This window comes from Alexandromys fortis, unplaced genomic scaffold (genome assembly GCF_014885135.2).
Source record: "Alexandromys fortis isolate MF-2015 unplaced genomic scaffold, M_Fortis_MF-2015_v1.1 scaffold_6, whole genome shotgun sequence".
Classification (NCBI taxonomy): Eukaryota; Metazoa; Chordata; class Mammalia; order Rodentia; family Cricetidae; genus Alexandromys; species Alexandromys fortis.
In genome coordinates this window covers 8,731,146-8,756,851 of record NW_026067902.1, presented here as the reverse complement: position 1 = coordinate 8,756,851, position 25,706 = coordinate 8,731,146, and the positions used below count along the sequence as shown (strand labels likewise).

General features: G+C 44.2%; 2 protein-coding genes across 6 annotated transcripts in view; both read right to left on the bottom strand.

Annotated features, from left to right (window-relative positions):
* Dnaaf9 (dynein axonemal assembly factor 9) overlaps positions 1–25,706 on the bottom strand; it is a 143,466-nt gene that overhangs the window by 21,246 nt on the left and 96,514 nt on the right. For all 5 annotated transcript variants that reach the window (XM_050133210.1, XM_050133185.1, XM_050133200.1 and 2 more), the window contains exons 21-28: positions 24,094–24,197; positions 14,268–14,414; positions 12,508–12,596; positions 11,479–11,577; positions 10,774–10,891; positions 8,065–8,153; positions 6,953–7,111; positions 112–237 (exon numbers count right to left, since the gene is read on the bottom strand). In XM_050133210.1, the coding sequence (XP_049989167.1) occupies positions 112–237; positions 6,953–7,111; positions 8,065–8,153; positions 10,774–10,891; positions 11,479–11,577; positions 12,508–12,596; positions 14,268–14,414; positions 24,094–24,197 (931 nt within the window). The remainder of the gene's footprint in view (positions 1–111; positions 238–6,952; positions 7,112–8,064; positions 8,154–10,773; positions 10,892–11,478; positions 11,578–12,507; positions 12,597–14,267; positions 14,415–24,093; positions 24,198–25,706) is intronic.
* On the bottom strand, positions 21,001–21,567 carry LOC126495623 (protein CEBPZOS-like). Its single transcript, XM_050133225.1, is given in 1 exon segment — positions 21,001–21,567. A coding segment is annotated over 1 exon segment (243 nt). The 3' UTR covers positions 21,001–21,324.

The following is a 25,706-nucleotide window of genomic DNA, read 5'->3' as shown; positions in this document are numbered from 1 at the left end:
GTTCCACAAACCAAACCTGTGTAAAGCCTGTCTCAGTCTGGTGGGGAGGGGAAATCACTACAGTTCACTTTAACTCCACATCGTGGGCTGGAGGTGGTCTTACGTGTCTACCTGTGCTCCATGTAGCAGCTCAGGGGCTCCACACACACGGTGACAGCACCAATGGTGAAGTAGGACTTGACATTTGGGTCTGGGTGAGTCTGCAGGGCCTGGACAACATCAATGACATCTGTGTAACTAAGGGGAGAAAGCACATGGTTAGCTTCCCGGCTGTGGATACAGACTAGGAGAAGAGGGGAGCGCTGAGTGCCTGACGGCCGAGGGCTGAAGACCCAAAGTAGAAGGCAGTCACAGAGTTCCTTGGTGATACCCCACTTTATTATCCACAACATGCTTCTTCATTCCCAATTTCTTTTTCTTTCTTTCTTTCTTTCTTTCTTTCTTTCTTTCTTTCTTTCTTTCTTTCTTTCTTTCTTTCTGTTTTTCTTCTTTTGGTTTTTTCGAGACAGGGTTTCTTTGTAGCTTTGGAGCCTGTCCTGGCACTAGGTCTTGTAGACCAGGCTGGCCTTGAACTCACAGAGATCCCTGCCTCTGCTCCTAGTGCTGGGACTAAAGGTGTGGGCCACCACTGCCTGGCCTTCATCCCCAATTTCTTTTGCTTCGCCTGGCCTTCATCCCCCCAATTTCTTTTGCTTCCTCTAAAGAGTGGGTGGAAGAGCCAGCCTAAGCTGGAGATAAGAAGCAAGCAACTGGGCTCTGGGGGGGGGGGTGACACAGGACGGGATGGGACGGGGACAGACGGGGACAGACGGGACATGGGACTGGACACACACACACACACACACACACACACACACACACACACGACATGGGGACTGTGTTTTCTAGTCACAACTCAGGAGTCCTGCCAGACTGTGTTTTCTTTAGTTCTGTCCCCTCTCCTCAGTTCACAAGGTCATCAGATCTGTCAAACACCATTTCTAGTCCCATCTTCCGCCTGGAACTCCCTCCAATCTCACTTAGGAGCCAATGTTTGTAGTCCAAACCCTGGAGCTGGTTCCTCCCAGGTTCCTGTTATTCTAAGCCCAGGGGACTTTACTCTTTCAGATGCGAGGCCAAAAGATCCGTGTCCTCTTTGATTCCCCTTTTTTCTTAGTCTTCAGCATATACCCGGAAGAGATCACTGCTCACGCTCCCACTGGGTCCAGACTGCCACAGTATTTTACCTAGGCCACCCCAATGGCCTCCCAGCTGCCCCCCCTACTTTTGTCCTGCCTCATTGCAAACTTCTCAACACAGAAGCCAGAGGGATATGCTAGGCCCGTTGACAGATCACATCCCTGCTCTGCTCAAAATCCTTGAGTGGTTTTCATCTCAGTGCAGAAGCCGAGCCCCCTACCCTGGGCCAGGCAGCCTGTGCCATCTGACCTCTCACAGCACAGGGGATGCCATTGCTTATCCCATCCCTTCCCCTGATCCAACCCTCTGGCCTCCTGGGTCTTCTGAGCATGCCAGGCACACTACTTTTGTACGCTGCTTCCTCAGGCTGGACCGCTCTTTTCCTCTGGCATCTGCCTGCCTGGCTGGCTTCCTTCAGTCTCTGCTCAAGTGGCACTCAGTTGGTTTTTGTGGTGCTGGGGATCGAACTTACAGAGTGTTGCATGTGCTAGCTGAGTGCTCCACCCCTGAGCTACGTCAAGTGGCACCTTGTGGAGACATCTTGGACCTTCGCACACTGCAATGATGATAATGCTCCTTGGGGTGCCTTGTATGATCCCCCCAGTTTTCCTGCAAAGCACCGACTGTCAGCTACAGTCTCCTTGTTACTCTGTTTTCCTACAAAGCACCGACTGTCAGCTACAGTCTCCTTGTTACTCTGTTTTCCTGCAAAGCACCGACTGTCAGCTACAGTCTCCTTGTTACTCTGTTTTCCTACAAAGCACCGACTGTCAGCTACAGTCTCCTTGTTACTCTGTTTTCCTACAAAGCACCGACTGTCAGCTACAGTCTCCTTGTTACTCTGTTTTCCTACAAAGCACCGACTGTCAGCTACAGTCTCCTTGTTACTCTGTTTTCCTACAAAGCACCGACTGTCAGCTACAGTCTCCTTGTTACTCTGTTTTCCTACAAAGCACCGACTGTCAGCTACAGTCTCCTTGTTACTCTGTTTTCCTACAAAGCACCGACTGTCAGCTACAGTCTCCTTGTTACTCTGTTTTCCTACAAAGCACCGACTGTCAGCTACAGTCTCCTTGTTACTCTGTTTTCCTACAAAGCACCGACTGTCAGCTACAGTCTCCTTGTTACTCTGTTTTCCTACAAAGCACCGACTGTCAGCTACAGTCTCCTTGTTACTCTGTTTTCCTGCAAAGCACCGACTGTCAGCTACAGTCTCCTTGTTACTCTGTTTTCCTACAAAGCACTGACTGTCAGCTACAGTCTCCTTGTTACTCTGTTTTCCTACAAAGCACCGACTGTCAGCTACAGTCTCCTTGTTACTCTGTTTTCCTACAAAGCACCGACTGTCAGCTACAGTCCTCTTGCTACTCTGTTCTCTTTGTGCGCATCTTCGGTCCCATCTTCCCTCATTCGTCCCCTCACTGTCTCCTCAGTAACGCGCTGTTCAGTGTTACAGTCTCTGAAGCCTAAAGCAATACAGGTCAATAAACTGGACATTCGACCTTCCACAGAACTTGGGATGACTCTAAGGGGCCCCTTCACCTCACAGAGGACAGCACTGCCCCAAGGGACCTAGACTATTATCAAAAGGTCTGAGTCTATGAGGGAAGTCAGACCTGATGATAGTCTGACAGATCAGAGAGACCTGCATCTGTGTGGGCCTTTGGGGGAGCAGCAGGAGGTGGGGGAGTGGACGCAGCTGCCAGGGCTACGTCCTGAGTTCCTAGTCACAGCTCACCTGCAAAAAGGAACTCACTCTATCCCAGATTAGAGCATCATCCTCCATCCTGCCCAACCATCAGAGCCATGGGGAGGACAGGGTATAGTTTTCAGGCTACTCCAGGGGTGTTTACTTATTTATTTTTGTTTTATATAGGCTCTCAATGTGTACCCCTATGGTGCCTTGGAACTTGCTACCTAGAACAGGCTGCCCTTGAACTTGTGGAATCCTGCCTCCACCTCTGAAGTGCAAGGATTCCCAGCCTGAGTCACTCTACTCCCTGGCTTTTCTTCCTGGGCATGTTGCATCCATTCCCAGTGCAGTACTTGGGTAGGCCTGGGTTTAGGGGAGCCCTACACACTGCAGGCCCTTACAGCAAGCAGCACATTGGAAAATAAAGGATTTCTGACAGGGAAGGATTCCTTTGAGTTCAAGGCTAGCATGAGCAAGGTAACAAGTGGGTAGTTAGCCAAGGCTATGGAACAAGGCCTGTTTTGTTTTTTTAAAGATGCATTTATTTTATGTCAAGATGTAAAACTTCCAAAAAAGAAGATCCCTTTTATAACTACATCTATTTCCCTTTCACTTACCCTGTCCTTAAAAGCTCGGCAACTACAAGTATGATTTTTAAGAGTAAAAGAACACTCTAGGACCTGGGGATATAGCTCAGTTGCTAGAGTGCTAGTCACAGGTTCAATTCCCAGCACATATAAACTGGGCATAAACATGCCTATAATCCCAGCATTTGAGATGTAGATCAAAGTTCACGGTCATCTTCAGCTACATGGTAAGGCTGGGGCCTATGAGAAATGAGAGCCTGTCTTAAAAACAAGACAAGACCTTTAACTTCATTTTTAAAACAATGTTCTATTCAGCGTCAAAGCCTCTGAGATGGAAAAGGAGGGGAAACAGTCACTGTGGAGACTAAGGAACCCTCTACTCCTACAGGACAATCTTTTCTCCAAAGATATGCTGGTGATGGGGAGGGGGGAAAGCTGGAGAGACAGCTAAGCATTTAAGAGTGCTTGCTGTTCTTCCAGAGGTCCTGAGTCTGAGCCTCAGAACTCACACTGTGCAGCTCAGTCATCTGTAACTCTAGCTCCAGAGGATCTGATGCCCTGGCCTCTGCGAACACTAGCATACACATGACATACACAGATAAATACACCCCCCCAAACCCCAAAATAACAAAACCCAAAAACTAAGACTGGAGAGATTTCTCAGAGCACTTGCTGTTCTTACAGAAGTCGTGGGTTCAGTTCCCAGCACCTACATGGTGGTTTAAGATTGTCTCTAACTCCAGTTTCAGGGGAATCTGATGCCCTCGTCTGGTCCCCATATGGGCACTGTATGCACATGGTATACATAAACACACATGGAAGCAAAACATTCACATACATAAAAAAATCAGAGGCAAAGTTGGGTGGCAGTGGCACATATCTTTAATCCCAGCACTTGGGAGGCAGAGGCAGGTAGATCTCTGTGAGTTCAAGACCAGCCTGGTAAACACAGCAAGTTCCGGGACAGCTAAGGCTGTTACACAGAGAAATCCTGTCTTGAAAACAAAAACAACCGGGTGGTGGTGGCGCACCAGGGTTTCTCTGTGGTTTTGGAGCCTGTCCTGGAACTAGCTCTTGTAGACCAGGCTGGTCTCAAACTCACAGAGATCCGCCTGCCTCTGACTCCCGAGGGCTGGGATTAAAGGCGTGCACCACCATCGCCCGGCTTCTTTTTTTCTTTTAAGATTTATCTATTATTGGGGCTGGAGAGTTGGCTCAGAGGTTAAGAGCACTGGTTACTCTTCCAGAGATCCTAGTTCAATTCCCAGCAACCACACTGGTGGCTACAACCATCTGTATTAGGATCTGATGCTGTCTTCTGGCCTGCAGGTGTACATGCAGAGTACATAAAAGATATGTAAATAAACAAAATTTAAAAAATAGAATAAATTTAAACACATTTATCTATTATTTACTATGTATACAGTGTTCTGTCTGCATGTTTGCCTATATTACAGAAGAAGGCATGAGATCTTACTATAGATAGTTGTGAGTTACCATGTGGTTGCTGGGAATTGAACTCAGGACCTCTGGAAGAACAATTATTGCTTTTAACTTCTGAGCCATCTCTCTAGTCCAGAATTCCTGATATAATGTCTAGTGCTAAGAAGTTGTACAAGCTACAAAGCAGGTTTACTGTTGGCTCTAAAAAAATGGGTCAAATCTGTAAGTGCTTTAGTAAAGAGTCACAACATTTAGCTGCTCTTTCTTCTTTCTTTCTTTCTTTCTTTCTTTCTTTCTTTCTTTCTTTCTTTCTTTCCTTCCTTCCTTCCTTCCTTCCTTCCTTCCTTCTTTCTTTCTTTCTTTCTTTCTTTCTTTCTTTCTTTCTTTTTTTCTTTCTTTCGAGACTCTCATATAATTCAGGTTGGCCTCAAAGTCATATAGCCAATGGTTGATCTTCCTGCTTCCATCCCCCAAGTGCTGGAATTATAAGTGTGAGCCATCATGGCTGGGCTTAGCTGTATTCTGACTTGAGTCCATTAGGATATCTATGGTGTCCCTCATACCCTGTGGTATGATTGGGTGAATGCTGGGTCTATGCTGCATGAGATGGAAGTAGCTAGAATATCCAACGTTTTTACAGACTTGTAGAGTCACAGATAAAGAGTCAACAAGATTCTCTGAATGAATGGATAATGGAAGTGACTTTAGCTGAGTATACCGACAAACCGGCAAGTTCTCTTCTAGGCCCCCACTCCCTGTGACTCAGTTCTGACAAGGGCAGAACAGAAGGTCGTGATGCTGGGTTGACCCATTCCTCTGACTAGTAGAAACAACAGAAAACCCCAAGAAAACAAGCGGTTTCAAGGCCCAAGTCTCCCTTTGATGATTCCTGGCCTAAAGGACAGAAGGGAAGCTGCGATGGGTCCGACTGCAACAAGGTCTATCAGTGCAGGAAGGTCCCAAGGGTGCACACTGCCACCTACCTCCTTTCTCAGGATCACCATCCTAGCTCCTCCCAGGTCCCATCACTACAACTGGGAGCCCAAACAGAGCTTTGGATCTGGGTCTATTCTTAACTGGAAACAGTAATTGTTGCAAGAAAAACACAAAGCTTCTTTACAACCATAACACCAGAAACAAGCCCAACCCCTGCTCTGTTCCCCTGACAACACATTCTTTTCTGCGCCCAGGTGCAAGACATTCCGTGGAGGGCCAGTGAACAGTTCTCTGGAGCAGTGGCACATACTCTGCCAAATCTTTGTTCTGAGCTGGGAAATGGCTCAGTGGGTAAAAGCATTTGCTCTGCACGCATGAAGATGTGATCTGAAAAGACATGGCTATGCCCACCTGTACCCCAGTGCTGTGAGAGACAGACAGGAGCCGCTAGCCTAGCTCCAGTGTCAGTAAGATGCTGACTCAAAGGAATGAGACAGGTACAGCAAGGGCATACGATGAAAGACATCCTAAATCTTCTTCTTGCTCTATGTGTGAACACACAGGGTGCACACTCATACACACACAAACGGGGGCGGAGGCCCATCTTCCCTCTGACAATAATGGTACTTATAGGGACTTCAGGGTCTACAGTCACAGCTACAGGTATAAAGCAGGCTCCTTGCTCAACTATACTATGTGTATTTCTCACTATGGGTCCCAGGAAGGTCTTCTGGGATAGCCACTGGAGAACAGGGAGGTGGGTAGGGCTTACAGACTATGTAGGGATAGGGGCCAAATCTGCAATTCCAAAAGAGGGAAGAGTGAGACAGATGAGGCTCCCATACCTAGATGGCAAGGTTTAAAGACTATTATCAATCATTCTATAAATTACTGGAGAATCTTTTCCAGATTCCCTAATTCCTCACATCTTGGGGATATTACATTATGGAAGCCAGATTTTGTGTATGTAGCTATCAGCTACCCTTAGCCACAGTATGGCAATAGCATCCCGGCCTTTCTGAGGAGTGCTGGTAGCATCAGGGTACATAAAAAGTAACAATAATGACAAGGTCCCCATCCTCACTTCCATGCCAGGCCTCCATCGCTCACTCACCCTTGTAATACCACCAGCAGTCTGGTCTTCTTGCGGATGTAAGCCGACTGTCGGGCAGAGCGGTTCTGCTGGGCCTCCAGGGCGCTGGACAGGTATTTTTGGAAGTGGGCAGCATGGAAACATTCAGAGCTGTCCATGATCTGGCGGTACACCATCCATCTGGAAGCAGCAAAGGTAATCTTAGCAGAAGGCTACATATGGCCTGCTCATAGAAAGCTCAGTCATGGTTTAAATATGACCAGCAGTCTCAAAGATATGCTTCCAATTACTCTATCTATGGAGAGACAGCTATTGTGGCACCACAGGAAAAGACAGATCTTTGGCTCATTTGTAGGAAATCTCCTTCCACCAGGAAAAAAGACAAAGTAACGTATGGTCAGAAGGCCTCAAACATGAGAGACTTCTGCCCTGGCCGTGATTTCCTGAGTGAAATGGCTTTAGTGTCATGCTTGGTAAAACTAGTAAGACATGGGCAAGGTCAAGAACTCAGAATGTTTTAGAAAAGAGCCAGTAATGCCAGCATCCAAGAAACTGAAGCGGAGAACTTCCAATGAATTTGAGGCCACCATCTCAGAGGGACAGAGGCATGGGAGGGGAGAGGGAGCAGGAAAAGGAAAGGGAGAGAGAGAAAGAGATGACATGAGAAAGAAAGGAGGGAGAGGGAGGAGATAGAGGGGAAAGGGGATAGAAAAGGAGGGAGGGAGGGAGGGAGGGAGGGAGGGAGAAAGAGAGAGAGAGAGAGAGAGAGAGAGAGAGAGAGAGAAACAAGCACACACAATTTGGGTGTGGTGGCTCTGCTTATAACCTAGCACTTGGAAGGTGGAGGCAGAAGGATGAAGAACTCAAGGTCATCCTCAGCTACAGCTACAGCAAATTCAAGGAAAGCCCAAACGACACGAGACGATCCCCCAAATAATAAAGAATGTTTATAGGACAAAACACTAGATGTGAGGATCTGGTTAACCTGTAAACACTGAACAAGGCCCTAAGCACACGGTATTTAATGAGGAGAAGACGGATGACTGTTGTGCCAATAATGTCATGCTAAATGCCAGTAGATGGCCCAGGAACACGACCTCCTTCCCCAAAGCAAAAGTAGAAGCCATACTAACCTGCCGTACTCCTTATGTAGAGTGACCAGGAAAGCACAGAGCTTGTTAGCATGACAGCCAGGGAGACCAGTTACAATGCTGATGATGACCTACATGAAAGAAATGTCATGTGGGTTTCTAGTTCGACTACAGAACACTGTGTAAGACGTAAAGAAAACCAGTCTCCAGAGCAAGACTTTGTGGGTTTGAAGTTCAGCACCACTACTCACTAGCTCCTTGATTTACAATGAATGATAGGTCTACTGTCCTGGGTAGGCTTCTCTCTCTCTCTCTCTCTTTTGGTTAATCTGACAGGAGCTAGAGTCAAATGGTAAGAGGCACCTCAACTGAAAAAATGCCTCCATTAGACCGGCCTGTAGGCAAGTCTGTGGGACGTTTTCTTGATTGCAAATTGTTAAAAGGCCCAGCTACTGGGGTGGCTCATCCCTGGACAGGTGGTCCTGGGTTACGTAAGAAAGCAGGCTGACTGGTCTATAAAGCGAGTTCCAGGACAGGCTCCAGAGCTACACAGAGAAACCCTGTCTCAAAACAAACAAAAAGAAAGCAGGCTGAGTAACCATGGGAAGTAAGCAAGCCAGTAAGCAGCACCCCCATGGCCTCTGCATCAGATCCTGCCTCCAGATGCCTGCCGACTTCCCTCAGTGATGGAGTGTGACCTGAGAGAGATAAGCTGAAATAAACCCCTTTCTCAAGTTGTTTCTGGTCGTGGTGTTTTATCACAGCTCTAAAACACAAGCTAAGATACCTACTTACCTTACAAGGTAGGTGTGAAGGTTCATCAACTTCACTTATGTAAGTAGTAAACAAATTTCTATGGAACATTTGTAACTGTATCACTTCAAATATTAAGCATTTAGAGAACCTAACTTTCTTATGACCACAGACCTCTAGTACAGGAGACACTTAGGGATAGTACATTTGCTCCATTTTTAGGGAGCAGAAAGAAAGTCTGGGGAAACAATGTCCAGCTACAGTGGTGTGGAAACTGCTGAGCAGTGGAGCTCTCCTGAAGATGCTTCTGTGGGCTGCCTGTGGTGACTCAGAACTCCCGGGTATGATAAGCTCTCTGAAAGCCTCTCATGGGGGAAAGGGGAAGAACCAGCCCAATGGTCCTAGCTCCATTGCACTAGCACACAATACTAGGTTTCCCTCAGGCAGACAGTCTAAGGTCATTTAAGGAATTTACTGAACGAGGGAGACCAGCAGAGGAGGACAAGACTCATGCACTCGCAGAAGATTTATTACAATGGCAAGGCCTAGGAAGGCCTGTCTACAGGATGCCTTCTTTTCCTATTGAGAAAAAGTTATTATAGAGCCCAAGCTGGCCTAGAACTCTATGCCACCCAGAATGGTTTCAAAACCGCAGTGATCCTCCTGTCTCGGTCTCCTGAAAACTAGGACAGGCCATCACACCTGGCTATGTTTTGTTTTATACCAGGTGAGACCATCAAGACAGCCCGTCACAGATTGTGTGCACTAACGCTGAGCTTGACATCTGGCAGCAGCTGCTTGTGTGAGCACAGAGACGGCTGCTGATCTCTTTTCTTCTGTGGAAACCCACAAACCCAAGCTCTCCTTCCAACCTGGGACCAAGGCTTCTATGTCCCTCTTTGCTCCCTGCAAGTACTAATGTAACTCACACTGTGTTCTCCCTGCTACCCCAGCGTTTCCCGTCTTGCTCCCTACTCTTCAGTGCTACCTCTCAGTTCCTTAACTCACACGTGCACAGTCAAAATTTCCTTTTTGTAAAAAGCAACATTAAAGTTTATACAGAAAAGACTTTAACATATTTAAGCACAAATGGAAAGAGAAACAGAAACATCTATGGTATTTTACCCAAGATCGTGGGTGTGGGATTATTCATTTATTTTATGTGTATGGGTGTTTTGACTGCATACATGCCGGCATACCATGTGTGTGCAGTGTCCTTGGAAGCAAGAATCCCCTGAAACTGCGAGTGGTGGTGCTGGGAATCACACCCAGTTGCTCTACAAGAACAGCCAGAGCTCCCAACTGCTGAGCTGTCTCTCTAGTTCCGGATGTGGGCTTCTTAAGATCCATCCAGCCAGGTACTCTTACTTAAAGGCCAGTACTATAGCACTTTTTAAATAAAATAGCACAAGGCAGGCATCTGTTTCCTTTACCCTCTTATCTACAAATTATCCAAAGGAAAAACGGAGGGTTTTAATTGCATTGTGCTATTTCCTTAAGTAGATGAACATGTTTTAGACTTGCACAGAAACAAACTATGATATGCAGCTTCCAAAGGAATGGTGGGCAGAGTCAAGAGGAGGGAAATGGAAACACGAGGCAGGAGCACATAAAGGTCTGTTCTGAAGAAGAAAATGCTGAGTATCACCTCACTCTGGCGATAACAGCATGGGCAGCCTTCCTCTTATTAACAACATAATGTGCCATCCAATGCTAGGTTAAGTCATTGTCACAACCAGAAAGAAGCAACAGCTTGAGAACACACAGCAAGAGTTTAAAAGACCTGGAGACGCAGGAGGGCATGGCACGATGTCAGGGTTGGCCAAGGTCAGGGAGTCTGGCCTGACAGTCATTCTACAAAGACGGTTTCATATATATAATTATCAGTATTCAAGGAGGTGGACACACTTATGAAGGCTTCCACCTGTGCTCCTGTTAACCGATACAGGCTTGCAGATTATCCTGCTGTAAATTCTCAGCATGTTTGGTGAACTCTACCTTGTCACTTTCTAATCCTTGAGCAGGGCTGATTTCCGTTTGCTGCAGCAGGCCTGGAAGATGGGTCCGCATCACAGGCTCCTGACCAATGCTGCCGACAGCAAAATGCTGGAGAAACCTAGAAAAACAAAGACAACTGTCACATCACTGACACCAGCTTTGCTGGGCATGTCAACTCACACTAGTGATTTCTTACCTAAGTGCTATAAAGCCTTAAAGATTTTTTTCTAGGCCAGGTGATGGTAGTACACACCTTTAATCCCAGCTCTCAGGAGGCAGATATCTCTGAGTTTGAGGCCAGCATGGACTACAGATCAAATTCCAGGACAGCCAGGGTTACACAGTGAAACCCTGTCTCAAAAACAAAAAAACAAAAAAGGGGAGAGGTTTGGCACTGGAGTGTTGGCTCAGCAGTTAAGAGCACTAACTACTTTTCCAGAGGACTGGGGTTCAATTCCTAGCAACCACATGGCAGCTAACAACTGTCTGTAACTCCAAGATCTGACACCCTCACACATGGACATACATGCAGGCAAAATAAAATAGAATAAATTTAAAAATTAAATTAAGAAGGAGAGATTCTTTCATGATATGAAAGTGTACACGGCATGTCACGACTCCCCTTTCAGGTCTGTAAGGAGCGCTGTGTAAAGGAGCTGAGGAAGGACCAAGAGTAAACATCTCAACCAGATGCACAGAACTCACCGCTCCAGCTCAGGAAGTCTGGCTGCCAGCAGCCTCGGAGAGCTCCACTCCTCTGCAGGATGGCTCAGGGCACTGAAGAGCTTCTGTGCACAGGAGTGCCTGTAACACCAAAAGCTCAGATTAGTGCTACAGCTCCCACAGCAAAGGCACCTTACACAACTAGTTCTGAGGCCTTTAAGCCAGAGAATTTAACAGCACCAACACTTCCAAATTAAACACCCCCACAGCCTTAAGCAAAATAAGGTACCAGGCATGACAACTGGCCTGCTCACATAGGATGGTTGGCCTCTCTATTTTTGACAGTGGTCTCAGGTTTTAATTATCAGCTGCAATGGTTTGAACGAGATGTCCTCCATAGTCATGAGCATGTGAATACTTAGCCCCTAGCTGGAGGCTGTCTGGGGAGAACAGGGAAGTGTGGCCTCCTGGAGGGGGCATGTCTGCTCTCTCTGCCTCCTGTCTGTGGTTTTGAGATGTGTGAGCTCTCAGCTGCTGTTCCAGCCATCTGCTGCCTCCATCCACCATCATAGACTCTGGCCCAAATAAATTCTTCTTTCTAAATGAACTACCCTGGCCATGTTATCACAGCAGCAGAAACCTAGATAAAACATCAGTGAATTTCCTCCTCTCCCTCTATTCTCCCCAGGGTCTCATGTAGCCCAGGCTAGCCTCTAACTTGTTAGACAGCTGAGCATGATTCTGAATTTCTGATCTTCCTGCCTCTAATTCGCAAATACTGGGATCCCAGGAATGTGCCCCCACGCCTGGTTTATGCTGGGATGGGATCAAACCTATCTTGCATGCTAGGCAAGTGCTCTTCTAATGGAGCCACCCACGTCCCCAGCTTGGCTATCATTTGTCTGGCTGTTTCCCCAAGCACACCGGCTGTCTGCATGCTGGCAACAATGACATGACTATTGGCCCTTTCAGAAGCTAAGACCCCTCTTACATAATGTGAGTCACCCTGCAGAGAAAGCACACCCACAAAGCTTTGGGAATTGAGCACAAACACTGGAGAGAGCCACTTACAGTCTCCTTTGTTCCACAGATAATCCATCTTCCTGGATCACTTTTAAAGAAAGCCCTGAGTTATCCTGCTGTTGCCAAGGGGAGAAGACCTAAACAAAACAGAATTTAAACAAAGAACACTTTAAACCCAACAACAGGATATGGAATCCACATGGGATCTGATGACTGTTGAAAATCAACACTGTCAGTGCAGAGAAAAACATTATCACAAACAAGTTTGCTTCAAAAATGAGGCCGGAAAGCAATTTTGTTCAGGGTTTTTCAGAGCCAGCAATGCCTTTCTGGGTCACTATCAGCAGAGACTGTGACCTTCCAGAGGTCAGAAAACCCAAAAGGTGGTGTCAGTAGCACTGTTCTGGCCGCAAGAGCACGTTCCTCCCTGGTTCAGGACCAGAAGGCAGTGGTGGCCTCAAAAGAAACAGCTCCTTAGAGGACAGCTGAAGGGAATGGATTCTAAAGGCTGTGTCTAGGTCCCCAAGTGGTACAGATGAGCAGAAGCAGGGGGCAGGCAGGCAGGGCAGCAAGGGCTGTGCTTAGACTAAACAATGCTGAGAACCCTTCAGTGACAGTCCTTGTTCCTGCTCCTCTGGATTCTATGACTCTGTCATGAAGAAGGGACGCTGTTCATCAGCTGCTGTGACCACAGCCTTCCAAGAACTTCCAGTTGTGATGCTACCCATTATTCTGGCTTTGGCTACTTGGGGGGGGGTGTCTCTAAGTGTATCACACAATTCATTCATCCCTCCCCACTTTTAGAAACAGGGTCTCATATAGCCCAAGATGGCCTCATACTCACTATGTAGTTGAGGTTAATCTCAGAACTCCTGATCTTCCTGCCTCTACCTCTGAAGTGCTGGAATTACAAGCATGTAACACCTATCTTCTGGGGACACAGAATTCTTGGCCCTTCCCATATATTATACTAAGCATGTATAGCATGTATAGTAAGCTTACTATCATGTAGAGCCATTTGCAAAGGCAAGAAGGGGATTGCAATTCATAGGGAAGGACAGCACAGGGTGGGACAGAGAACTCTAGCTAAGTAGGGCTTATTATTTAATAAAATAGCTAAAAAGAAAATAAATGTATTTATCATCTATCTATCTATCTATCTATCTATCTATCTATCTATCTATCTATCTATCTATCTATCTATCTATCTATCAACTTTTTGAGACAGGGTTCCTCTGTAGCTTTGGAACCTGTCCTGGAACTAGCTCCTGTAGACCAGGCTCCTAAATACTATGATTACAGGTTTGCACTACCACACCTGGCTTCGACCCTCACTTGAATCACATCAATGTTTGTTCTAATTATAAAAACATCATTTTTTGTCTGTATGTTTGGTACCACATGTGTATACTGCCCTCAGAGGCCAGAAGAGGGCATTGGAAGCCCTGGGAACTGGAGTCACAGATGGTTGGGGGTCACCATGTGGGTACTGGGACTCGGGCCTTTGCTAGAGCAGCCAGTGCTCTGCACCACGGAACCATCTCTTCAGGTCCCCCAACCCCCACTTCTTTTGGAGAAAGGGTCTCACCATGTAGCTTTAGGTGGCCTAGAATTCACTACAGAGACCAGGCTGGCCTCAAATTCACAGAGATCTACCTGCCTCTGCCTCCCAATTGTTGAGATTCAAGGACAGAGCCACTAGGCTGGCTTTGCATTACCGTCAGTTGGTTCTAAGACACTATCTTACCATTTAAATTGCTATAGGAAAAAGTAGCTATTTTGCTAAGTTGACAAACAACTGATGTTACCTCTGAGTAAAACGCTTGATATATCTTTGATTTGGGGAAAAGGAAAATCATCAGAAAGTTGCTCGATCCATGGAACTGAACTGGGAGGTGAGGAAGTAGTGAGCTTCTGAAGTCGATGACAAGGGCGGCTACTACGCTGGTGGAGTCCTGGAGAGAGAAAGGAGCGTCAGAACAGAGTCCACTTGTAGGCTTCAGTCCTGCTAGAGTCAGCTTCTCAACAGAAAAGGGCTTACTGAATTTAGCAACAGACACTCTCCAGCTTCTAGCTACAGGAGATAGTGGAACTCTTTTTTTTTTTTTTTTTTGGTGGGGACATGGTCTCACCAAAACCCAAATTAACCTTGAACTCACAATCCTGCCTCAGTTTCTCAGCTGGGTCAGAAGCATGTGCTGTCGCACTGACTTAGATACATATTTTCTCAAACTGAAAATGTCATCTCCAAATTCCTTCTGAGGTATTGTTTTAGGGAGGATGGGGACAGATTTGTGACATGGTCTCGTGAAGTCCAGGTTGGACTCCACCCACTATGTAGTAGAGGATGACCCTGGCAGTCCTGTTTCTAGTTCCTTGGCTGGGATTAAGGCTTATGTCATCTCTCCCAGCTAAGATACTATTTCTTATGATTGATACGATTCCTGCCATTTGATGGATTGTTTTCCATTCTTTTGAGAGTCTCCTTTGATGTACAGAAGCTTTTAAAATTTACCTTTATTTTTTGCAAAGGGTTTTGCTATATAGCCTAGACTGGTCTGGAACTCTTAGTAAGCTTCTTGCTTCAGCCTCTCAAATGCTGAAATTGCAGGCATATGCCGTCATGCTCAGCAAGTATAATTTTTAAACTTTATTTGAGCCAGTGAGACGGCTCAGTTGTAAAAGTGCTTGCTGCCAAGCTTGAGAACCTGAGTTCAATCCCCGGAGATCTATCTACACAAAGGAGAGAAAGAATCAAGTTCCACAAGTTCTTTTCTGACTTCCACACATACTCCACATTAAACTCCACCCCTAGAAAGTAAATAACAATGTAATTAAATGATGGTGTCTATCTGTGTGTACACAGGTGCATGCAGATCACACTGAGCACCTGGAGACCAGAGGGCGGCTCCGGGGAGCTGGTTCGGAGCTGGTTCTCTCCCTCCACCACGCGGTCTGGTCATCAGGCTTGCAGTGCAAGAAAGCCCCAGAAAACTTAGTGGTTTTTATAATTTATGTATTACTTTATATGTGTGTTTTGCTCGCATATATGCCTATATGTCACATGAGTGTCTGGTGTCTAAGGAGGTCAGAACTAGAGTGACAGATGGTTGAAAGTCACCATGTGGGTGCTGGGAATGAATCCAGGTCCTCTGCAAGAACAACCTCTTAACCACTGAGCCATCTCTCCAGCTTCTGGAAAGCTTTACTTTGATGAAGTTCACTTTGTGTTGTTACTCTTCCGCTGTCTGGGCTTTCAGGGCTCTATCTAAGCAGTCAGCGACAAATCCCATGTCACAATGCTTCTTCCCTATTGTGTCTTCTAAGAGTTTTATTGTTTCAGCTTTCATATTTAGATTTTTGATACAATTTGAGTAATCATTTTTGTCCTTGGTATAAGGGTCCAACTTCATTTTCTGGTATGTACATATAGTTTCTCTAATATCATTTGCTGAAAAGACTGTGCTTAGGGCTGGAGATAGCTCAGTGTTTAGGACCTGGGTTCCACTCCCAGTATCAACATGGTAGCTCATACCATCTGCAACTCCAGTTCCAGGGATCCAAACTCTCTTCTGGCCTCTGTGGGCAGCAGGCACACATGGTGCACAGATATACATGTACACAAAATAAACACACACACACAATAAACAAATAGATAAATAATTTTTATAAAAAGACTATACTTTCCTCAATAGATCACTGTGAGTTACAAGCCAGCCAGAGCCACACAGAGAGTCCCTGTATTAAAAAATGAATGAAATAAAAGATAATAGAAGAAAAAGAGAGGACCTGAGTTTGGATTCTTGGAAGTAAATTATTTGCATAATCTTAAAAGGTTTAGACAAGATCCTTGGAGTAAGCTGCTAGCAAGGTGACCTGTATCAATGAGCTCTGGCTGTGGTTAAGATGCCTTGTCTGAAAAGGTTAAGGAAGGAACAGCCTTTAATCCTAACATACAGGAGGCAGAGGCAGAGAGGCAGAGGCAGAGGCAGCTGGATCTCTGTGAGTTTGTGGTCAACACAGAGAGTTCCAGGACAGCTAAAGCTACATGGTGAGAGTCTGTGTAAAAATAAGAGAGAGGAGGAAATAACAACTGAACAAGATGCTTGCTATCAACCTCAGGCTTCCACATGCATGCCCATGCAATTCGCATATACACACGTAAACATACCTATATGCACAGACCCCCCCCCCCCCACGGAATGAAGAAAAACAAGTTCTAAAGTAAATGTTTATTTAGTTTGATTGCTGAATGGTTGGTTTGTTTCTTTAAAAAATTCTTTAAATGGAGTGGGGTGTGGTGAGACACTCCTTTAATACCAGCACCCAGGTGGGGAAGGCAGGCTGATCTTTGTGAATTAAAAGACAGCCTAGTCTACATAAAGCAAAGTCTGAGCTACACAGTGAGACCTGGTCTCAAAAACATGGAAACGAAACTCAGTATAAGGTTAAAGTAACCTAACAGTATGGTATAGTAAAATAGAACAGAGTCTATATTATGCCATTACATACATAATCTAATTTATTTTTAAGACTGGGTAGCTCGACTTGACCTGGAAGTCACTAGAGAGACCAGGGTGTGCTTAAACTCACACAGTGCTGCGATTAAAGGTCTATGCCACCATACTCAACCTCAAGTTGGGCAAATACTTCAACTACTGAGCCATTTCCAGCCCTTCTTTAGAACTTAAGTTTATTCATTTTGTTTTTTTCTTGGAGATGTGAGTGAACAAAATTAAATATTAAGTTTTAATTACTATGCCTTAGAGAGCCATGAAACAAAAAAATGGTTCTAATCTGCAAGCCCCTTGCCCAAGAACAGTCAGTTTCTGAAATGTTAGAGGCTATTTTTTTTATGGGAGATAACAAGCCAGCCACATTTGCACTTCCCTAACCAAGTTTGTTTGACCCATCTGCACAGGATCACATGTGGGTGGGAGGTTCACAGGCAGGAAATAGGTCAGGATGCATGCTTGCCCCTGATTAGACCTGATGGAAAATGCAATGAATTATGGGTTTTCCTTCTTAAGACCTTGCCATACTTAATTCTGGGCCATTTCCCAGGAACCCAGGTATGGACCTGGCCAATATTTAATTAAATCTTGTTTCAAATTTGGATTTAAACTGTGGTAGTAGTCTTATTCTCAACTAGTGGGAAAATCATTTTCTGGAGGCCTCAGCGAGATTCAGACTACCCACCCAGATTTTTTTTTTTTTTTTTTTTTTTTTTGATTTTCGAGACAGGGTTTCTCTGTAGTTATTGGTGCCTGTCCTGGAACTAGCTCTTGTAGATCAGGCTGGCCTCAAACTCACAGAGATCCGCCTGCCTCTGCCTCCCAAGTGCTGGGATTAAAGGCATGCACCACCATTGCCCGGCAACCTATCCACCCAAAATTTAAAGCTAGATGTGGTGTGACTATCTGCTTCAAGTTCTCTTACCACTGTGACCTCCCTACCACAATGAACTGTAACGTCTAAGTCCTTTCTTTGTAAAGTTGCTTTTTGTTAGGGTATTTGTTTCAACAACAGAAACGAAGCTTGCACACAAGGTCTCTCTTTATATAACCCGGGCTGGCGTGGAACTTCCTATGTGAACCAGACTGGCCTCAAATTTGTGGCAATCTTTTTGCCTCTGCTCCTGAGTGCTGAATTACAGGCATGCACTACAACATCTAAGGCTCTTAAGTATCTCCTAAGCTTAGGAAGTCTTTCTGCTCCTAGAGATTAATGAACATTTATTTTTATATCTTTTATACATATGGATTTTTAAATTGTTTTCATTGAGGTCCCTTCTTTTCCTTCCCCTCCCCTTCTACCCTCTCCTGTGAACCCTACACTCCCAATTTACTCAGGAGATCTTGTCTTTTTCTACTTCCTATGTGAATCCATGTTATGTCTTTCTTAGGGTCCTCTTTGTTGTCTAGGTTGGTTTTCTTCTTTGCTTTATGTCTAGAAGCCACTTATGTGTGAGTACACATTATATCTGTCTTTCCAGGGCTGAGTTACCTCAATCAATATGGCTTTTTCTAGATCCATCCATTTTCATGCAGATTTCAAGATATCATTATCTTTTACTATTGTGTAGTACTCTGTTGTAAAAATGTACCACATTTTCCATTTTCTTTATTTCTTTTCTTTTTGGTTTGTCAAGACAGTGTTTCTCAGTAGCTATGGAATCAATTCTGGAATTCGCTCTGTAGACCAGGCTGGCCTCAAATTCACAGAGATTAACCTGCCTCTGCCTCCTGAGTGCTGGGATTAAAGGCATGCTCCACCACCTGGCAGTACAACATTTTCTTTATCCATACTTTGTTTGAGGGACATCTAGGTTGTTTCCAGGTTCTGACTATTACAAATAATGCTGCTATGAACACAGTTGAACATATATCCTTGTGGTACAACTGAAAATCCTTTGGGTATATACCCAACAGCGGTATTGCTGGGTCTTCAGGTAGATTGTTTCCTAATTTTGTGAGAAATAGCCATACTGATTTCCAGAGCAGTTATACATATTTGCACTCACACCAGCAATGCAGGAGCAGTCCCCTTACCCCACATCCTCTCCAGTATAAGCTGTCATCAGTGTTTTTGATCTTGGCCATTAAGACAGGTGTAAGATGCAAATTTTGATTTGCATTTCTCTGATGATTAAGGATGTTGAACATTTCCTTAAGTGTCCTTCAGTCATTTTAGATTCCTCTGTTGAGAGTTCTCTGTTTAGGTCTGTACTCCATTATTTTATTGGATTATGTGATCTTTTGATGACCAATTTCTTGAGTTCTTTGTATATTTTGGAAGTCAGACCTCTGTCTGATGTGGGGTTAGTCAAGATCTTTTCCCATTCTGTAGGCTGTCATTTTGTCTTGTTGATCATGTCCTTTGCTTTACAGAAGCTTTTCCATTTCAGGACGTCCTATTTGTTAGTTGTTTCTCTCAGTGTCTGTGCTTCTAGGGTTCTATTTAGGAAGTGGTCTCCTGTGACAATGCATTCAAATGTATTTCTCACTTCCTCTTTTATGAGGTTCAGCGTGGTTGGTTTTATGTTGAGGTCTTTGATCCATTTGGACTTGAGTTTTGTGCATGGTGATAGATATGGATCTATTTTCATTTTTCTACATGTTGATATCTAGTTATGCCAGTAGCATTTGTTGAATATGCTTTCTTTTTTCCATTTGATATTTTTTTGCTTCTTTGTCAAAAATAAGGTGTTTGTAGGTGTGTGGATTTAAATCCGGGTCTTCAATTAAATTCCATTGGTTCTCCTCTGTGTTTTTATGCCAATACCAGGCTGTTTTTTAGAGTAGAGTTCTATAGCTGTGTTCTATAGTAGAGTTTGAAGTCAGGGATTGTGATGCCTCCAGAAATTCCTTTGTTGTACAGGATTGTTTTGGCTATCCTAGGTTTTTTGTTGTTCCATATGAGTTGAGTATTGTTCTTCCGAGATCTATGAAAATTTTTTTGTGTGATTTTGATGGGCACTGCAATGAATCTGTAGATTGCTTTAGGTAAAATTGCCATTTTTACTATGTTAATTCTACCTATCCAAGAGCTTTCCTTTTTCTGGTATCTTCTTCAGTTTCTTTCTTCAAAGTTTTAAAGTTCTTGTCATACAGGTCTTCCACTTGTGTGATTAGAGTTACCCCAAGATATTTTATGTTATTTGTGGCTATTGTGATGTTTTGCTGATTTCTTTCTTAGCCCATTAATTATCTATATAAGAGAGGGCTACTGATTTTTTAAAAGTTAATCCTATATCCTGCTACATTATTGAAGGTGTTTATAAGTTGTAGGAGTTCCCTGGCAGAATTTTTGGGGTCACTTATGTATACTATCATATCGCTCAGCAAATAGTGAGAGTTTGATTTCTTCTTTTCCGATTTGTATGCCCTTGACCTCCTTTTGTTGTCTTAATGCTCTAGCTAGAACTTCAAGTATTATATTGAATAAATATGGAGAGAGTGAACAACCTTGTCTTTTTTGATTTCCAGTGGGATCGCTTTGAATTTCTCTCCATTTAGTTTGATGTTGGCTGTTGGTTTGCTGTATACTGCCTTTATTATATTCCTTGTATCCCTGTTCTCTCCAAGACTTTTATCGCGAAGAGGTGTTGAATTTTGCCAAAAGCTTTTTCAACATCTAATCGAATGGTCACATAGTTTTTTCTTTCAGTTTGATTATATGGTGGGATTACATTGATAGATTTTCATATGTTCAAACATCTTTGCATCTCTGGGATGAAACTTAGTAATGGTGGATAGTTTTTCTGATGTGTTCTTGGATTCGGCTTGTCAGTATTTTATTGAGTATTTTTGCATCAATATTCATGAGTAAGATTGGCCTGTAATTCTCTTAGTAGTGTCTTTGGAGGTTTGAGTATCAGGGTAACTTTAGCCTCGTAAAATGAGTTTGGCAATGTCCCTTCTGCTTCTATTGTGTGGAACAATTTGAAGAACATTGGTTATTAGTTCTTCGTTGAACATCTTGTAGAATTCTGGCTGAAACCATCTGGTCCTGTGCTTTTTTTTTTTGGTTGGAAGACTTTTTTTTTTTTTTTTCTTGGAGAGTCAGTCTTTTATTTTGACTTGGCTAAAGGTTTACTCTTATATGCTTGAAGACATTTTTAAATTTCTGATGTTACTAGTTTCATTTGTCAAATACTCATGTTAGAAAACACAGGAGAGCACCCAACAGCGGGTTTCCACAGCGGGGGAGGGTGGGGTGGGAGAGCACAGGCCATGCGCCCTAAGATGCAGTCCCACTCGGGAGGACTGTGGGAGTCGAGCCCGCAGTGACGTGGACTCATCTTCCATCTCCCCTCCAAGGCTTCAAACAGCTCAAGTGGGAAGCTGAGCGTGATGACTGGCCTTAATTCTTGCTATCCAACCACTTTTCTTGATCTTTCTCTCTCACTCCATACATTCCAGACTGTTCCATGGATTTGTAATAAACTTCCAAGATGAAGGGGAATGTCTTGCTCATTGTTTGCCTGAAATCTTGGCTCGAGTTCATCTTTTCAAACAAAAAATAAGCTCCAAAAACACCCACAAGTTCAGCTGCTAAAACTCCTTTAAAGATCTTCCTTGCCAGCGGTTCCATGGTTCAAGTCATCCTGAGACCTGCGCACCCCCACGGCGCACGCTCTGGTTGGAAGACTTTTGATGATTGTTTCCTTTGTGGTTATATAGGTCGAATTAATTTGCTTATCTGGTTTTGATTTAATTTTGGTATATACTTATGAAATTTTAAATATTTAATTTGTGGCTGGAGAGATGGCTCAGGAAGTAAAAGCACTTGCCACATAGCCTGATAATCTTTTTTTTTTTCTTTTTTCTTTTTTTTGGTTTTTCGAGACAGGGTTTCTCTGTGGTTTTGGAGCCTGTCCTGGAACTAGCTCTTGTAGACCAGGCTGGTCTCGAACTCACAGAGATCCGCCTGCCTCTGCCTCCCAAGTGCTGGGATTAAAGGTGTGCGCCACCACTGCCCGGCTTAGCCTGAAAATCTTAATTTGATGCCCAGAACTCATGATGGAAGAAAGGACTGACTCCTGAAGACTGCCCTCAGACCTTCGTGTGTGCACTGTGGGATGCATGCCTCTTCTCTACCAGTAATAAAGTTAAAATGTATGTGTGCATGTCTCCATGTGAGTGTAGGTGTCAGGAGAGACCAGAGCAGGAGTTGAACCCTCTTGGAGTCTGAGTTAAAGGTAGTTGTAAATGGCTGACATGGGTACCTGGTTCTATGGAGGAGCAGAGCAAGTGCTTTTAGTCACTGAACCATCTCTTCAGAGCCTACATCAATTTTTTTAATGGGGTAAGAATCTACTCCCACACTCGGGCATGGTAGTGGCACACGCCTTTAATCCCAGCACTTGAGAGGCAGAGGCAGGAGGACTGCCCTGAGTTTGAGGCCAACCTGGTCTATATAATAAGTTCCAGGACAACCAAGGGTAGGTAGAGACACCCTGTCTCAAACAAAATAAAACAAAACCAAACAAACAAATAGAATTGCCCCCCCCAATGAGCTAATCTTGCTATCCCAACACTGCTTCTTCATTCTTTTTGTTTCTAAAGATTTATTTTACTTTATGAATGTTTTGCCTTCCTATGTGTATGTGCACTACATGTGTGCCTGGTACTCAAGGGGGTCAGAAGAGGGCATTACATCCCCTGGAACTGGAGTTATGGATGGTTATGAGTTAATATGTGGGTGCTGGGAACTGAACCCAGGTCCTCTACAAGAATAACAAGTGCTCTTAACTGCTGAGCCATCTCTTCAAACCCATTTGTTGTTGTTGTTTTTCTTTTCTTTTCTTTCTTTTTTTTAAAAACAGGATTTCTCTGTGTAGCTTTGGAGCCTGTCCTGGAACTTGCTTTGTAGACCAGGCTGGTCTCGAACTCACAGAGATCTTTCTGCCTCTGCCTCTCAAGTGCTGGGATTAAAGGCGTGCTACTACTCAGTTATGACACCACTGTGTAGCCCGTTTCTTTATTCTTAAAGCAAAATTTTAAAATTGTATTCATGTACATGCTGGAGTATCTGTCATGTATTGCTGGTGTCAGAATCCCTAGAGGTGGAGTTACAAGTGGTCATGAGCTGTCTGACATGGTTGTGAGCTGACACGGGTACTGGGAAATAAATCTGGGTCCTCTGGAAGGGCTGTAAATGCTCTTAACTGCTGAGCCACCTCACTAGCCTCTTGATCACTGTTTCTTTCTTTTTTATTTATTCTTTGTGTCTTTCACATCATGCATCTCTATCCTATCCATTTCCCCATCCCTTTGTATCCACCCTCTACCCTTGCAACCCCCCCAATAAAATAAAATAAAATTTAAGAGAAAAATAAAAAAAAAAGAAAAATCAATCTTGATATGGAAGCTGCAGTGTGACACTGAGTTATGCCATAGACCCTCTTGTCCATAAATCTTTACTTGCAAGTGTTCACTGCAGAGTCATTGGTCTGGTTCAAACTCTCTCATTTCTGCTATACTATTGATTCTGGGCCCTCACTGGGATTTTTCTTGGATATCCTGTTGTTGCCCTGTGTTATGGGGACCGCAGTTTTGGGTCTGCAAGACTGGTCTATTCACATGCTCCAGGAGAAACATGGTTAGCTGCAGGTTTGTCAGCCCACCAGCTCTCACTTGTCCTCTCCACAAAGGTGAGCTCTCCTACATTGCCCTGGCTAGTTCACTCCTTGCATTGATGAGCAAGGGGCGGGGACCAGTTCTGCTTTCAAGTCTCATGGAGAAAGTGAGCAATTTTTACCTCCTTGAACACATACAATTCTTTCCTGTGGTTAGAAACCCACCAACATCATAGATGAACCTTCCAGTTCAGAAGTGTGAGCCTTGGGCTTGTGTGATGGCCATTGGATGAGCCATTGGAGGTCTTTTTCAGCTACTTTCTACTATCTTTAGGATGACCAACTTGGGCATGTGGTTGGTTCTTCTGACCCAGGCCTTATTAGCAAAGCACTGAACTGTTCTGAAAATATACAAGCCTCTCTTCATCCCCCTGCTGGCCTGCTTCAATGGGGGTTCCTGACATCCTGCCACATGGTAATGGAGAAGGGAAAACGGTCTATATGTAAAATATATTTTAGAGCACCAAAGCCAGGGTTGAAAAACCACATACCCCATCATAGAAGGAAACAGAATTCATGTGATCCTTGGAAATGATGATACTTCCATGGTGACGGTGAGAAAACAGGAGGCCACCAGAGAAGAAATGCACATTCCCTAGAAGAAAAAGAACACTGGTCAGAGCTGGAGTACTAGACTCTTGGGCAAGAGTCCAGGGTCCTTCTTGAAGGTACTAGAGCGATAATGTAACCTTCCTGAAAAAAGAGATATCCTAAAGAGAGACACTTATGCTCCAACAATTAAAACAATGAATCCCAAAGAATTATAATCTCCCAAGGAATCTCATGCTGGGAAAAGAGAAAAGTCTGTAGTCTTGACACCAGTTAGAGAATGATGTGGGATGCCCTTCTGTTTATGTGTTGCTTTTAATGGTTGATGAATAAAGCTATTTTGGCTAATGGCTTAGCAGAGCAAAGCCAGGCTTGAAATCTGAACAGAGATATATATAGAGAGAGTTGGTGGAGCCAGAGAGACACCATGTAACTGCCAAAAGAGGCAGATGCTATGTTGCTGCCCAAGAAGCAAGAGGTACAAACCATAAGCCTCATGGTAAATATAAAATAACAGAAATGGGTTAATTTAAGATATGTAAGAGCTAGCCAATAAGAAGCCTGAGCTAATAGGCCAAAGCAGCTTTATTCATTAACCAATGGTAATAAAACAGATTCACAGCATACAAAGGAAAATCCCACATCATCAGAAGGAACCTGCTTCCGAGGACGAGATTTTAACACTTCTGAGAATTTACCCAGCAGGCAGGCTAGAACAGAGCTGAGACAATGGTAAACCTACAATGAGTGAGACAGCACTGTGTTCAGGACTGTTCAACTGAACATTCTTTTGCCTTCTATATATCTTCTCTTTTTGTTTTTTGAGACAGGGTTTCTCTCTGTAAACCATGGTTGTCCTGGGATTCTATGTAGATCAGGTTGGCTTTGAACTCAGAGATCCAACCTGCCTCTGTCTCCCAAGTGCTATGACTAAAGGCATGTGGCACCATGCTTGGCTTCTTGCTCACTATTTCAACCTAAACCTTGGGAATGAAATGTAGCACAATCTTCAGAACCTCATAAGACTGGGTGTGGTGGTTGAGTATGCTATAATCTCAGGACTCAGAAAGCAAAAGCAGGATGATTAGGGAGCTTGACATCATCTTTGGTTATACAGTAAATCAAGGCCAGCTTGAAGCACGTAATAAATGAAAAGACAACTAAATAATAAGTCTTAAAAAAAGCTCTCTTGGGGATGGAGAGATGGCTCAGTGGTTAATAGCACTACCTATACTTTCAGAGGAGCCAGGTTCAATTTCCAGCACCCACATGGTAGCTCACACATGTCTGTTACTCAAGTTCCAGGGCTTCTGACTCCCTCACACAGACATACATGTACCAGTGAGCATAAAATAAAAATAAATTTAAAAGCCGGGCGATGGTGGTGCACGCCTTTAATCCCAGTACTCGGGAGGCAGACGCAGGCGGATCTCTGTGAGTTCGAGACCAGCCTGGTCTACAAGAGCTAGTTCCAGGACAGGCTCCAAAGCCACAGAGAAACCCTGTCTCGAAAAACTAAAAAAAAAAAAAAAAAAAAAAAAATTAAAAAAAAACC